We start from the raw sequence: 16,868 nt of genomic DNA on the forward strand, positions 1-16,868 counted from the left end.
CATGATCTCTATCACCGGGGCGACATTTTTCGCATATCTAATCTTCAAGAATAAATTTGAACTCTTTGGCAAGGGTATTATAACATCACTCAATACTTTTCTACACTTAAGAAGTTATGACAAGAAATCTAGAATTTCCTGCCACTTCCACCTTGCACGTGTAACTCTAGTTGTACATGTCAACTCCTTCCTACTATCAACAGTTATATAGATGACAATTGTGGTATTATGTTTCTGAAAGGCTTGAATGAACAACACAACCCTATTCGTGATCAAATCATGTTAATGAAATCATTATCCCTATCAACAAACTATTCTTTATGTTAATTTAATAAGAACGACAAATAATTGTACCGATTGAAGAAGAAAATATCGTTGCTAATTTCAATAAACCCTACTTGAGAGGTCATCTCAAGGCACAAACCCCAAGAACTACACTTTCACCAAAGGCATATGAATCAAGATTTGCACTTACTGCAACAAACCAGATCACACTATTGAAGTGTGTTTCAATAAACATGATATACCCCCTATATGAGGAAAGATTTCGAATCAAACACCGTGATTCGAATCACGTGTTAAATTTGATTTGAATCAAACATGATGAGCTAATTGAAAAAATGTGAAAAAATTGTATGATTCGAATCATGTGTAAAGTGTGATTTTGAATCAATTAAGACAGAGGTGACCCAAAGTTTGATGATTTGAATAATGTGTAAAACGTGATTCGAATCAAGTTTTTTTAAAAACTTTATGGTTTCCAACTGCCTAAAATGATTCAAATCAGGATTTGTGCTTGATTCGAATCAAACACCCAAAATCCCAAATATTAAAATTTTTAAAGAGGCTTTGAGATTTTTCTTCCCACCTAACTTTAATCGGTATCATATATGGCTCTTGTTCCACTGACTCATGCAATTGATTAAAAGCATCATGATCAATTTCAAACCTAACCAATGGTTTATGCATGTTAAAAACGAATCTTTTCAAAACTTGATTCAAAGACGTGAAACCATGAAGGAAACTCAATAATCAAAACTAAATCAAAGATGGAAGTGATAAGACAAGAAAAAAAATCATATTAGGGTTCTCCCCCTGAATGTATTAGGGACATGCAACTATAGTTTCACCCTTTTTGATGCTTGACAAGCTTTCTCTTGGAATTGAGTCGACTTTAGTATAACGCGAAAAACACTTATGCTCCCCCTGAAACATTACACACAAACCACAACATAAAACGCATAAAACAATTCTAGACTCATTGCAACTTCTCCCCATTTTACAACATCAAAAAAAGATAGATCGAAATGCGTCTAAAACGAAATAAACAACCACCGACAAATAATTCCAATGAGCATATGAGCCAAACAGCTAAGAAGCATATACAACAACAAAGATCGGATACATAACACGAAGATGGATATATCATAAAAAACAAAATGCAAATAGACATACAACACATGCATTCAACATGTAACAATTAAGTGATCAAAACATGTATGCAAAGGAGTTCATTACAATTATAAATAATGCATTAACAAGTATACAAATGCTCGAATGCACATAATTAGCAACACACATTTAAAATAATTAAATGAAGATAAGAACAATCAAAATATAAGCTAGAGATGAACGAGTAAGATAAGGAGAATCTAAGCAACCTAACACACAATTCTAGAACAAGAACATAAAATGATCAAAACTGGATACAAGAGTTATAAAGACCTATCATTATAGTTTGGTAAAAGCTATGATTTGATACAAAATAGTGTTTGTGAAAACAAAATATATAGCAAACGAAAGTAAATAAAATCCTTATTCTATTTAAGGCATGAAGAGTCTAAGACTCCCAAATCCCTATAAATCTTGTGAAAGGAATCCGATGATAATGACTTTGTAAAAATGTCAGCAAGCTGGCTTTTAGTGTCAACGTATTCAAAAACAACATCCACTTTTTCCACATGACCTATAAGAAAATGGTGTCGGATCTCAATGTTTTTGGTTTGTGATTGAAGTACCAAATTCTTAGTGAGGCTTATTTCAATAGTACTATCGCACTTAATTGGAACACAACCAAGTTTTAAATCATAGTCTAGTAATTTCTACTTTAGCCATAAGACTTGTGCATAACAACTACCAACAATTACATATTCAGCCTCAATGATAGAAAGAGTGATGTTATGCTGCTTCTTACAGTTCCAAGAAACTAAAGAACTTCCAAATAAGTAACATGTACCACTAGTACTTTTCCTATTCGACTTGCACACTGCAAAATCGGAATAAAAAAAACCTATTAAGCTATAAGAAATACCTTTAGGATATCAAGGACCGTGATGGGAGGTTCCGTTAAGATACCTCATAATACATTTTACGATCTTAAGGTGGGAATCCTTAGGTGATGCTTGATATCTAGCACACATATACGCACTAAAAATGATATCTGACCTATTTGTGGTTAGCTAGAGTAAGGATCCGATTATACCTCTATACCTGGTTACGTTGAAATCCACTCCTCTTTCATCTTTGTCAATAAGCACATTTAAGTCCATTGGCATTGATATACTCTTCAAATCTTTCATCTCGAATTTCTTGAGAAGCTCTAAGAAATATTTCATTTGACTTATGAAAGTGCCTTCTTCAGCTTGCTTGATTTGCAATCCTAAGAAGTATATTAGCTCTCCGATAAGTGACATCTCAAATTCTCCCTGCATCAAACTTGAACATTCTCGACAAAGAGATTCATTAGTAGACCCGAAAATAATATCATATACATAAAATCTAACTAAGAGAATATACTTTTCCTTATGTCTTATAAATAAAGTGGTATCGACTTTCCCACGATTGAATCCTTGTTTGATCAAAATCCACTTAATCGTTCATACCAAGCTTTAGGAGCTTGTTTGAGACCATATAAGGCTCTTTTTAATTTTTTTAAAAAAATGATTAGGATTACCATGATCCTATCTTCGATTATATGGCCATTAAGAAAATCAAATCTAACATCCATTTGGTAAAGCTTAAATTCGAGGCAGCAAGTGAATGCCAAAAGGAGTCTAATAGCTTATAGACGGGCTATAAGAGCATAATTCTCCTTGTAGTCTATTCCTTCAGCTTGATTATAATACTTTTCCACTAATATTTCTTTATTTATAATAATTACACCATTTTCATCCATCTTATTCTTAAATATCCATCTTGTGCCAATGACGGTTTTGTCAACCGGGTGCGAAACAAAGTCGCAAATGTCTTTACATTTAAATTGGATTAATTCTTCTTGCATAGCAAGTAACCATCCATCGTCAAGTAAAGCATCAGATATCGATTTAGGTTCAATCTGAGAAATGAAAGTAGATTACTTACAAAAATTATTAACCTGCAACCTAGTACTATGTCTCTCAGGAATTGATTTAACGAATGATCCTTTGCGATTTTCCAATCCTGAGGCAACTGGTTCAATGTCTCATGTTTTTTATCCTCATGTAAGCCTTCCTCTTTATCTTCTGCAATATCCTCATCCTTTTTTAAAAGAGTAGGATCTTCTTTGGAACTTTCATCATCGATCAATTTGTTGGGTGTGAATATGGAAGTAGAAAAATGATCTAGAGGAGGGGGTGAATAGACGCAAATTAAAAATCAACCGCTATTTTCAAAATCAGAATGTTTTAAAAATTAAGTTGTGAGCAGTTTGATGCAAAAATGAAAATTATACAATTGAATATTGATCAAGCTAACACAGTTCATTTCACAAATATCTAAGATTATAATGATGAAACACTTTGTATGAATTGATTCAATTTGTGTAATAACAAGAAGTGTATACACAATGATTCAATTTATGGAGTCACTATAAGAAAATTGCCATATACCAACGAAGAATTCTACTGACAGCTAAAAACACCGTAGGTATAAGTATTATAAACCGTTGGTACATATCTTTCTTGTCAAATTGATTATTAGTGACGAGAAGGAATTATATTATATAAATAGTAATAGTTTATTTAATATTTTAATATAAGATTTAATTGAAATACACTGACAGTGTAAAATAATTTTACACCGTCAGTTAATCTTAGACGTTGAATATTAAAATAAATTTGACTTTTATTTTAAAAACCTATAAAATAATGCAAACGGGTAATGGTGATTAATTGAAGTTGTAAATATTTTTACACTGATAGTGCATAGTAATTAATCTCTTTAATATATTAGTTTTGATTTTAAATTCTAGAATGTTTTTAGGGTTATGAGATTATGCATGCATGGCTATTATGCATTAAAAGTTCTAAATGTAATATTTCTTTGGATGAATTAATTAATGAAATCAAATTTTATCTTTTTATTTTATTTATTTTTTCTTTATGTATCTATCAATTTAGGTTTAACTTTTTAACATTGGTACTTTCATTCTTCAACATCAATACCTCTCATGGCATACCAATTTAACTAGATTAAATTTAATTATTTTACTATTAAGGTAGAGAAAAATATCATGTTGACACTGAACCCATATATGAACAGTAGACCAAACCTTCCTTCATAGGTGTTCCATCTATGCCAACAATATTTCCTTCAAACGGCAACTATAAAAATCCCGATTTTGGAACTAAATCAGTGCCAACAACTAGAGGGTCGTTGGAGAAGGAGATTAGGTGTGTCGTCGCCGTCTCAGAGAATCATCTCAACATCTGTTCTCCACTTTCGATATACTTGGTTTTTCAATACTCATATTCAATCCTGGGGAATATTTTCTCATTATCTGTTGTTCCACCATGCACAACCCTGCAACACCCTTCCCAATAAAAAGTTACAAACTGTCACGTTTTGTGGTTGTTCACAACCACTAACATTTTTTTAGCTTCAACCTCTTGTTTCATTGCTTCGTTTTGACAATTCTGCTTCCATGGAAGAAGAGGAAAAGAGTACTAAAAATCTGGTATGAAGAGGGAGCCGTCACATGAGAATAGCCAACAAGCATTAGGGTTGTATTCTTTTGTCTAGTTTTGAATTAGGAAATAATTCGGTTGATGGTCCAGGAAATCATTTTATTCATTCTTATTAATATATAATTCTAATTATTGTTCTTATGTTGGATAATTGTTTCAGTTACGAACATTTCTCATTCGAAATGGCTTGTCAATTCTGTTTAAAGAAGGTCCAGGTGCTTACAAGGCTTATTACCTGAAGTAAGTTGCCTATCTTGCACTTTATATCAGAATTCTAGTTTGTAATGTATGAGCTATGTTATAGTCATGGTCTTCGAGAATTTTAGTGAACCTTTCCTTCCACATTTTGCAAAATGTAGTCCACAGAACCAAGCTTTAATAGGTTTTGCTGGTAGTTTAGTTAGGACTGAAGATTTCTTGACCATTGTTGAGGGAGGCCGGGATGAAGAAGGGCCACGTTGTATCAGAGTGCGATATAACAATGTGATAGGATTATATGTTCCTCTAGTATAATGAGTATGAACTATCAAGAAAGTTTAACCTCATTGTTATTGTGGAATATCTTGCATCTGATTTTGAATTCAAGGTGGTTATAAGCTGCAAGACCGGTATATTATATCTTATTCTTCGAGTTTATATTTTAAATATTATGTAAACAGTTATAAAGTTGAGTTTATAATTTATTTTATTTTATTTTCAATAGGTTACAAATGCTTCTAGTGTCCCAAATCATATAAATTCTTATAGTTTATGCACGGATGAAGATGGAAGAGAGGAAGCTTATGTTGTGTTTTTTTTTTGTCATAGGATTATTATATAATTGACATTACTTTTTTTATATGTTTGTAAGAATTGCTATTTAGACAATATAATTGAAATATTTTTTGATGTTGTAATTTTTTGTGGAACAAATAAAAAGGATTGTCAAAATTTTATTATTAAAAAAATTTTAATTATAGGAAAGAAATATTTGTAAAATAAAAAGACATACTAATGAAATTTTTTGTCATATACCAACAAAAATATATAGTAGATAAAGTTATTAAATAGAGTAATTAGTCGTCGCTATAGTCTCTAAATTTTGTCCAAACCCTGAAAAATGTCGTCGGTATAAGATATTGGGACTCCAAATTACTGTTGGTATAGAGAATTATAGTTGACAAAAGAAAACGGCAATTGGTATAAGTTTTTTTTACGTTTACCAACGGTTTTTAGACCTTTACCAACGGTTTTTTGCCGTTTGTACATGTCAATTTTTTTGTAGTGAGTTCAAAATTCAATTCGTTTCCAGATTATTAATCAATAATCTTGCTTACCAAGTTATCCAATTCCAACAAAACCTAATGCTTACGTAATAAATCTTTATCATAACAAACAATATAATACAACGGAATCGGAAAAGTTAAGCATGCAATCTCTATGAATGAAAATGAGAGAGAGAGAGAGAGAGAGAGAGAGAGAGAGAGAGAGAGATATACATAGATAGATAGATAGATAGATAGAGAGAGAGAGAGAGAGAGTGAGAGAGAGAGAGAGATGTCGCCGAGATTTATAGTGTTTCGGCGTTCGTCTTCGCTTTGCCAACGTGTACTATTCAATGGTTTCGCATTGGAACCTGCATAGTTCCATGTTATTTAACAAATATTTCCAATACTGTCACTAGGAAAATGATCAGAATCAAGTGCGAAATTTGATTCGAATCAAATGACTGTGTTCCACATCTGTCCAATTTGACCAGAATAAAAAATTCAGTATAAAACTGAATGATTCGAATCATTCTTGTAAAATCTCAAATTTTCAAAACAACTTTGAGATTTTACTTTTGAATCAAAGTTTAACCAAAACACAAAATATTTTCATTCCACTAACATAGGCTATTGATTAAAGAGCATTTTAATCAAGATCAAATCTAACCAAGGTTTTATGCATTCTAAAAACGAATCAATTCAAATTCGATTCTAAGAAGTTCAATCATGAAGGAGACTCAACAAATTGAAATAAAAATAATGATGAAAGCGATAAGACAATAAACAAAAAAAATCATATATAGAAGCTCCCCCTGAGCGAAGTAGGGACATGCAACTACACAATATTTCTGTTATTACACATGAAACATCATAGTAAATATCCTTCCCCGTCTTTTGGGGCGAAGACTCATCAAAAGCAACATGAATTGACTCTTCTACTGAAGTAGTTCTATGATTCTAAACCATATAAGCCTTACTCGTAGTTGAGTACCCTAAAAATATACCTTCATTATATTTCTTATCGAATTTCCCAAAATTGTCCTTTTCGTTATTTAAAATAAAGCATTTGCAACCGAAAACATGAAAATAAGAAAGATTAGGTTTTCTACCCTTAAGTATCTCATATGGTGTATTCTCTAGGATGAATCAAATTGATATGTTGCTTCGTGTGGTAATTTATCCACAAGTGCACGGACTTTATCAAAGTAATACAAAAGATGTTGAACACACATAGACTTTTAGTCAACTTAACTGCTATCTACTGTCGCTATATAAATTTAAGGTTGGTCGATTTTTGTTTGAGAAAGGGAATATAATTAAAGTTTGTTTTGAAAACATTTAAAAGCGAGACCGAAATGTAATTTCCAATCACTCCTCTAGGACTCAATAAATCTTTGACGTTAATTTTGGTTTTTAAAATATTTTTTCGGGAGAAATTATTAACTTAAAAATACTGCTCACTTTCGTGCAACCCGTGTTATGTTCCGAAACCGTAAAAGTCATGATGTCTCTCCACATAATACAATTTCGAAACAATTTTTGAAAACTAATAAATCCTAATTAATGACTAAAGCGTTGTAGCTGTTCTTAGAAATTAAATCCAATTTTTACGATCGAGTGACCGATCTCACACTGTCGCACTCTTGGCCAATACCGGAGTGTTTTCGCTTTCGCGCAAAACTTTTTGACTTCAAAAACTAAAAATAAGAACCAAAAAAATAAATTAATATTGAAATTATACGCCAATTTGATCTACTGAGTCCAGTCGGAATGAAGGTCCTCACATCCGGACTCTAAGAATTTTAACCGGACATAATTGAAACTACACCCATATTATTATTATGCATGCAAAATAGAAACATGGATATGATAATAATAATGAATAAAGTTGTAACAATGCAATATATATATATATATATATATATATATATATATATATATATATATATATATATATATATATATATATATATATATATATATATATATATTATATATATATATATATATATATATATATATATATATATATATATATATATATTATATATATATATATATATAGATGCGTGGGTGCGTGCGCGCGCGTGTGTGTGTGTGTGTATGATATGTAGTATTTAGAAACTAAAATGAGTAACAATAGGAATGACCAAAACAATTAAAAACAACAATTGCAATATTAATAACTTAAAATAAACAAGTGCAGAAAATTAAAGAATATAAACACTGTAATACTCCAATTTTAACCCTAAGATCCCTCATGCCATCTTATCATTTGCACAAGCTTTGGGATCACACCTTGGTATCCTCCTCACCCCTCATTTATTGGGTTTGCATTGGGAGAGATCACCAAGCATATTTGATTGTATCATACTTTGCTTTTATTTGTTTACTAACTAAAATATCAAAAATATGTCTAGTGTGGTGGTATTTCTTTTCTAGGTAGTGTGTGCATCCATTTATGTCTTATCAAGCTCATATCTAGGGTTTGAGACCCTCAATGTAAAAGATCAATCAAGGAAAGGTTCACATTGGTTCTAAGAATCATATATGGATCCACATGTTCTTAATTTATCAATTTGATCAAGAATTCATCAAGAGATTGAAGCTTGTTTGTCATGGAAGCTCCAAATTCATCTGGGTATCTTATGTGCCTTCCTCAGTAGATTTCTTCAACATTTGGTCAAAAATCTCAAGGTATACTTTATTTTAATTCATCTCGAGCATATATGATCCTCCATGAGCCTCTAAGAGCAAAGGAACTTCAAGTTTGCAAGTTGGTTCAAGGAGGTTGACCAGAGAAGTCAATTGATCAAATCTAGGGTTCCCTAGACCCTATATCCTACAATTGTTGTCATATAAAAATGACTCCAAGATTAAATTTACTCTTTATGACATTCCAAACAACTTTCATCACTACTAGAAAAATAGTTATTAGCGTCGGCCACTTTCAGACGCTAAAGGTGGAAAAACAGACACTAATATGTGGTTAGCGTCGGTTTAGCGTCTGTGTCGGGCCTTGAATAAAAGGTGTGAAGCTACTGTGTAACGTCGGCTGAAGATACACCGAGGCTACGTAGCCTCGGTGGAACGGAGGCTAACGCAAAAACATTATCAAATGCAGTTTCTGATAAAATTAAAAGTAAAAGAAAAGAAACAATGTTGCTTCTGATAATTCAAATGCAGTTGCCAAACATTATCATAACACGCAAAAACCCCTCCAAACATCAACAACAGCAAAAACCTCTCCAACATAAATAAAAGAAACAGACAAATGACAGGATTCCAAGTAAAAGCAGTAAACTCATGTAATCATATGGATCTATTAACAAGCTTTGTGGGATAAGAGTTAGTTTTTCTTTATTACTAGCAGCAGACCGTCGGCAGTAAAAGACTAAAAGCAATATAAAAAACAGCAAAACTAGAAAGAGAAACTAGAAAGAAAAGAAAATTTAGTTCTGCTTCACCCTTTTGTTTCTATTTGAACCCTCATTCACGTCACATCACGCTTATCTTCATCAATGCCTTCTATCTGCTTCACTAGTAGAGCAATCAAAAATCTCTTCAAACACATCTAATTGTGACATGTCACGCAAACAAGATATTGCTTCAATTTCTACATTGGGTAGTGTAACACCCTTCTAAAATACCCCAAAAATTAATTAAAATAGTAAACATATAATCAGAGTAATAGTGCACCAAGGGTGTCACACAAACATTCCACACCATTTAAACAATATAACAATCATGCTCTTTTAGTTAATTTAAATATAAAGTATTTGCACAATTACGCAGCGGATATAGATCAACTCAATCAAGCAAAACATGTAACATCACATGTAATTTAGTTCAACAACAACAACAATAAAAATCAAAGTGTTCCCGCCCGATGTTACATCTATCAGAGCATGACCCACTAGGGAGACTACACTAGACTCCAAGCATTTGCTTCTACTCAACTCATTTCTCGTTACCTGAAAAATAGTTGTAAGGGTGAGTTCCTCAATCAATATAATAAGCATTATAAAACAATATGTAATGCCAAGTAATTAACACATCAATCACCCTAATTGCAATACACATTCAGTAATAGCTCATTGGCTTAAACATCATACTCAACATCAATATACAATACCAGTATAATCTCGAATCATACTTACAACAACACAACACACGTATAATATTGGAACACATCCATTCATATTATACGCCATACATATTTTTATGCAATGAGACTCTACACATGCGGTACCGACTATTCTTGAACATATAGTTCAAGCTCACCGATCCCTCCCGATACGGCTACTAAGCTCACTAGTCCCACTCATTTGAGACCTAGTGACTCACTCACTAATTCCTCACCATGGGAATCAGCTACAGCCCCGAAGGCTAGACTATGCACACTAATCATCTAGTATGCAAACATCAACAACAAACCCACAATGGTTCACTCACTAATTCCTCACTATGGGAATTAGCTACAGCCCCGAAGGCTATGCCATGCATGCTAATCATCTAGCAATGCAACATCAACAGTAATTCAAGAATAAACATATGCTCACACTCTGAGCCATACAACAGTCCATTCACACATACATGCATAATATATACATTCACAGCATCATGTACATCATTATACATCATCAATCTTTCATCACATAAGCATGTCAGATTATGCCAAACAACAACCACAATATTAGTACATTTCAATATTTCATATACTGCTCAAAACAGCGGGAATTTATCCCTATTACACCATAGGCAACATAGGCCAACCCTCAATTAGGTACACCACATTTAAAACAATAATTTTTCACTCTGCAACAGTGTTAACCGGTTAACGCCCTGGGTTAACCGGTTAACGCAGGCAAAACTCACTTTCTGGCAAAACGCAACAGCGTTAACCGGTTAACGCCCTGGGTTAACCGGTTAACGCAGGCAAAAACTCAATATTTTCACATTTCAATACAGTGTTAACCGGTTAACACCCTGGGTTAACCGGTTAACGCAGACCAACAACCATTCCTGCGCTAACACACGGCAGAATGCAGAATTCCGCCGTTGGAGGACTTCCGGACCTCCGATTCCGATTCCGTAAAAAAGCTATACGATCGGGAAAACATTACTCACACAATTACCGATTTAATTTCAACTTTCAGCACAGTTCATCCAACAACATTTCAACATTTACAAATCCCAATTAGGGTCAAATTAACGGCTTATCACTACCCATGACATATTATCCCAAAATACCCATTAATCGACGATAAACCCCCCTTACCTGAACAATCCGGCGAATCTTTGAGCTTCAAGCCTTTCCGTTCTTCAACCTTTGCTCTTCAGCTCCTTTCACCTCTTCTCTGCCCTTTTCTCTTTTCACGATTTTCTGTGTTTTTACGTGAAATGTTTTTACTCCCCCCCAATGGGACTTTTTCCTTAATTCCAACATATATATATTTTTCCAAACAATAATTATTATTCCAAAATAATAATAATTCAAAAAAAATAATAATAATAAAATTTCCAATTATTTAATTAAATTAATAATTAAATTATTAACTCAATTCAAATAATTACTTTATTATTATCGGGGTGTTACAGGTAGCGCCGGTAACATCCCATCAGATTGATAAGGTACTTCATCCTCTATGTTGTCAATCTCTACGCGACCCCTTCGTTTTGTGGTGATTGCCGCACACCATCCACGCATATCTCTACACGTTTCTGGATATGGGACATAATACACTTGTCTTGCATTTTGCGCAAGGATGAAAGGATCATAAGGACGATAACGTTTATCCATCTTAATATCCACAGTTTTATATTGTGGGTGAACCTTTGTGCCCGTATTCCTTGTTGGATCAAACCATTCACAATAAAAAACTGGAATCTTATGCTTCAGACCAAAGTAATCTAGCTCAAAGATATGTTTGATTATTCCATAAAAATCAGTATTTCCTCCTTCTGCAAGACCTTTCACGTGCACACCACAATTGCTAGTTTTTCTACCTTTGCTCCATTCTTCAGTATGAAACTTGTACCCATTGATAAAATACATGTTCCATGATATGGCCATTGATGCAGGACTGCGAGACAAGGCAATTATATCTTGGTTAGTAACTCCATTTGTCTCCTCATTTATATATTTCTTCAGCCATATGGGAAACTCTATATGTATGCGCCCAGATGAATCTTCTATATCTAGAGAGTGGTTCTCTAAGAATATGCTGAAATAAATCACACGATTCATAAGTAAATATCTATTATGATATGCATCAATAATTTGATTGAATATATTATGATGCACACTTACTCAAGATATGGTTTAACCTCATCACAATTTATCAAGACATGCACATGTGAAGACTTCCATTCCTTATCAGATAGAAAATATTTTCGTGACTTCCCACTTGGTCGACCGCCACTTTGTAGAATGGACATTGTAGGTAGAATGTCATCATTGTCTAAATGAGGTTTGTTACTAAGATTTATGGTTGGCAACAAACGGAAAGAGTTGAAATAATGAGAGCAAAAGTAATTTGTCTCGCGATGTATATAATCACTGCATATGGAACCTTAAACTCTAGCCTTATTTGTCACTGCCCTCTTTGAGACTCCCATAAATCTGCACATTCAATCATTCCACGTTTATTAATTTATGATAAACATGCAATAACTTAATAAAATCAACCACAACAATTACCTTTCGAATGGATACATCCATCGGTACTGTACTGGACCACCTAGAATTGCTTCTTTGGCAAGATGGATTGGAAGATGCTCCATTGAGTCAAAGAAACCTGGTGGAAAAATCCTTTCCAACTTGCATATGATAATTGGAATATTCTCATCCAACTTAATTAAGTTGTCCATCCTCAATGTATTTGCAACAAAGATCTTTAAAGAATCGACTTAGCTCAGTTAATGGTTTCCAAACCAAATCTGGCAATGAATGGAATGCAATTGGGAGTAAACATTCCATGAAAACATGACAATCATGGCTCTTCATCCCATGCATCGTACCCTTTTCTACATTGGCACACCTACTGAGGTTTGAAGCATAGCCATCTGGCATTCTCAATTCCTTAAGCCATTTACAAACCAACTTGGCTTCAGATTTGGTTAGAGTGTAACTAGCCTTTGGTTTACCATTCTTTCCATTTTCTAAGGGTTGGAGCTCCAAGTCCCCGCGAAAGCATAATTTAGCCAAGTCTTCTCTTGCCTTTTCATTATCCTTTGTTTTGTCCTTAACATTCATGACAGTATTAAATATATTATCGAAGACGTTTTTTTCTATGTGCATCACATCGAGGTTATGCCTTAACAAGTTATCCTTCCAATATGGGAGATCCCAAAAAATACTTCGCTTTTTCCAATTGTGATCCACTCCATACCCTTCGAATTCTTTCCATTTCGCCTCCCATCCAATTTCAGTAACTTTTGGAAAATTACTTATTACCGCCCATATATCTTTCCCTGTGGAAATGGGAGGTGGCTCATTGGTCACAACCCTATTTTTTAGGAAACTTCTTTTACTCCTTCTGAAGGAGTGATTAGATGGCAAGAAACGACGATGACAGTCAAACCAGGAATTCTTATGGCCACTTTTCAAGGTGAAAGCATCAGTGTGTTCCATACAATGAGGGCATGCCAATTTACCTTGTGTTCCCCATCCAGATAACATACCATAGGCTGGAAAATCATTAATTGTCCACATCAAGCAGGCTTTCATGATGAAGTTTTGTTTTGTAGATATATCATAGGTCAATATTCCATTGGACCACAATCGATGTAGATCATCAATCAATGGTTGCAAGTAGACATTTATCTTTAATTTAGGGTTTTTAGGTCCGGGTATGAGGCATGCCAAAAACAAGTATGGTTTGGTCATGCACATTTCAGGGGGGAGATTATACGGAGTAACTATTATTGGCCAACATGAGTATGGAGAAGCAGACGCTTGAATGTAAGGAGTAAAACCATCTGAACACATACCCAACCTTACATTTCTGGGTTCCCTAGAAAAGTCAGGATATACACTATCAAAATGTTTCCATGCTTTTCCATCTGACGGGTGGCGAAGGATGTTGGAACTATTTTTGTTCATGTGATGCCATCTCATTTCACTTGCCGACTCAGTTGATGCATACAATCTTTGTAATCTGGGAATGATTGGGAAGTAGAACATTCTCTTCACTGGGATATCTTTGTACTTTCCCATGCCAGTCTTGCGAGGAATGAACCTAGGAGCATTACAAAATTTGCACTCTGATAGATTGCTATCATCCTTGTAATATAACATATAACCATTCTTACAACAATCAATCTTCTCAACCTTTAGCCCTAACTTAGATACCAACTGTGTTGCTTGGTAATAGTTCTCGGGCAAGCATTTTTGAACTGGACATACACTTTTAAGCATTTGTGCAACAAAATCTAAACCTTTTTGTGGTACATGCCAATTAGACCTAAGTTCAAGAAGTTGAGTAGATATTGATAATATTGATTGGGTAGCTCCCTCATAAATGGGCTTGTTGAAAGATATCAACTTGTCATAAAATCGTTTGGCATCTTCGTTGGGAAACTCATCCTCCGTATATTCCTCAACTTCTATGTTATCATTCACGTGAGAGAATACTCCATAAGGCCTAAAAGCATCATACACCATCTGATTCATTGCCTCAATTTGGTCATCATGATGCACATGCTCACTACTATTTGAATCATTCCTTGTATTAACATTGAGCTCTACTTCTCCATGTTGAGTCCAAATCCAATAGTCTGGTTGAAATCCATCTCGATACAAGTGAAGTCTAACATTAGTTGGTGTTCTTATCTTGAGACACTTGCAATTTATACACGGACACCTTATCCCTCCCTCAGATTTACAAATAGGTTGTTTCAAAGCCCTCTTTACGAAGTCTTTAACCCCGCGAACATACTCTTCTTTCAATCCGTGTCTATTGGAATATACTCTATCGTACATCCAAGTACGATCCATTTTCTATAAGGCAAACAATTAACTCGTCAACCACTGAAAATTAAAACACATATTATACAAAAATGAATGGCTGATAACTTCCTAATAGGTATTAGGAGAAAATCAGATAACTTCCTAATGGGTATTAGGAGAGAATAGAATACATGCATTCCAAGGGATTTTTTTTTTCAGTGGTTCAAAAATTAAACATGACGAACATAGCAAATTTTAAGCCGGTGCATCCCGACGTTCTCTACAAGACCTCCAAAATATTATGGACAAACACTTTTACATAGACTTGTATTAAATCAAATAGCCCTACATTAACTCATGCAAGAAAATTTTAAGACCTCTTTTAAAAATAAGACTATATAGAAACTGAAATTGTTCAAATAAGCCCTACATTAAGACTATATAGAAACTGAAAAATAAGCCCTACATTAACTCATAATGTTCTAGATAATAGCAATCTTAAAGAGAAAATGACAGAACCCTATCTTGACAGAGACAGGAGTTGGAAATGAAAATTTAAACAATGTTGATAGTGTGACTATCAACTCTTTCCAAACTTGTAGGTGTTTAATTGGCTGCATTGTATGGTAAAACACTACCTGGATTCTAATGTCTTGACTGATGTCATGACATGGTGTGGATGTGTGACTGCATTGTAGGTTAGAATATCTAACTATACTCTGATGTCTTGACTGATGTCATGACACACTTGAGTAGTTACTGCAGGATTAGCTAACACAGGATTTATTGAATGTCAAACTGGATGCTGTGACATTCATCCCTGTCAGCAGCTACTGAGGAATAGAACAGTTGGTGTTCTGTTAGAGCTCAGTATTCATTTGCAGTCTGGTTATCAAGGAAGAACCAGATCTGGCATAAGGCCTACTGTATGAATGTCAAACTGGATGTTATGACATTCATCATGGACAGTATATACTGAACATTAGACAGAGTGGTGTTCTGCTATACTTCAGCATGTTACTTAGTCTGTTCTTCAAGAGAATAACAAAACTAACTTAAGGCCAAATGTGTAAATGTTAAATTGGACACTTTGACATTTATTAATGTAAGCTGTTACTGTAGTATGGTCATTTTGATCATGTACAGGTCAGCAAAATTGTACAGTCTGTTTTCTGGAAAAACAGACTCAGCATATGGACCTTGTTGTCAAGCTGAATGTCGTGACATTCGTTCCTGACAGCATATGCTAGATTGTAGGTTGTTCAGTTTTCTGTTTCAGCTTTTCTTGGGCTATTCTTCAGGAAGTCAACAGCTTAGAGAAAAACCAGGAAATCAACAACCAAGTTACATTTAATGAACCTAACAAATAACCTATTTGTTAGTAACCTAAATGTTGAATTTATGGGAACTCGTGTGACCTTAAATTCAGGAGAATACAGGTGCAAAAGCCCAGGTGCTGCAATATAAAAAGGAAGGCGTTCCTTCATTCAGTTTCGGGGATTTTGAGGCGTGAAGATTAAGTATGTCCATCATACTTCACTGTTGTATTTTTGTGAGTCTTGTATTAGACATATCTTGTAAGCCAAGCCATTATCACGTTGATGATTGTTTTGGTATAGGGTGTTCATTGAGTTGTAAGTGTTGTGTCACTCAAAGCTTTTAAGCGTGAGTGCTGTGTATCTTGATTAAAGCTGTGAAGCACAATCAAGAGTTGTTTGAAGTGTG

At 34.1% G+C, this 16,868-nt stretch overlaps 1 protein-coding gene across 1 annotated transcript; it reads right to left on the reverse strand.

Annotated features, from left to right (window-relative positions):
* Positions 1-13,046: 13,046 nt before the first annotated feature.
* LOC127136161 (uncharacterized) lies at positions 13,047-15,191 on the reverse strand. Its single transcript, XM_051062755.1, has one exon. It carries the CDS (start codon positions 15,189-15,191, stop codon positions 13,047-13,049), a length of 2,145 nt encoding a protein of 714 aa, XP_050918712.1.
* Positions 15,192-16,868: the final 1,677 nt, after the last annotated feature.

Source organism: Lathyrus oleraceus, chromosome 4 (assembly GCF_024323335.1).
Source record: "Lathyrus oleraceus cultivar Zhongwan6 chromosome 4, CAAS_Psat_ZW6_1.0, whole genome shotgun sequence".
In the NCBI taxonomy this organism is placed as follows: Eukaryota; Viridiplantae; Streptophyta; class Magnoliopsida; order Fabales; family Fabaceae; genus Lathyrus; species Lathyrus oleraceus.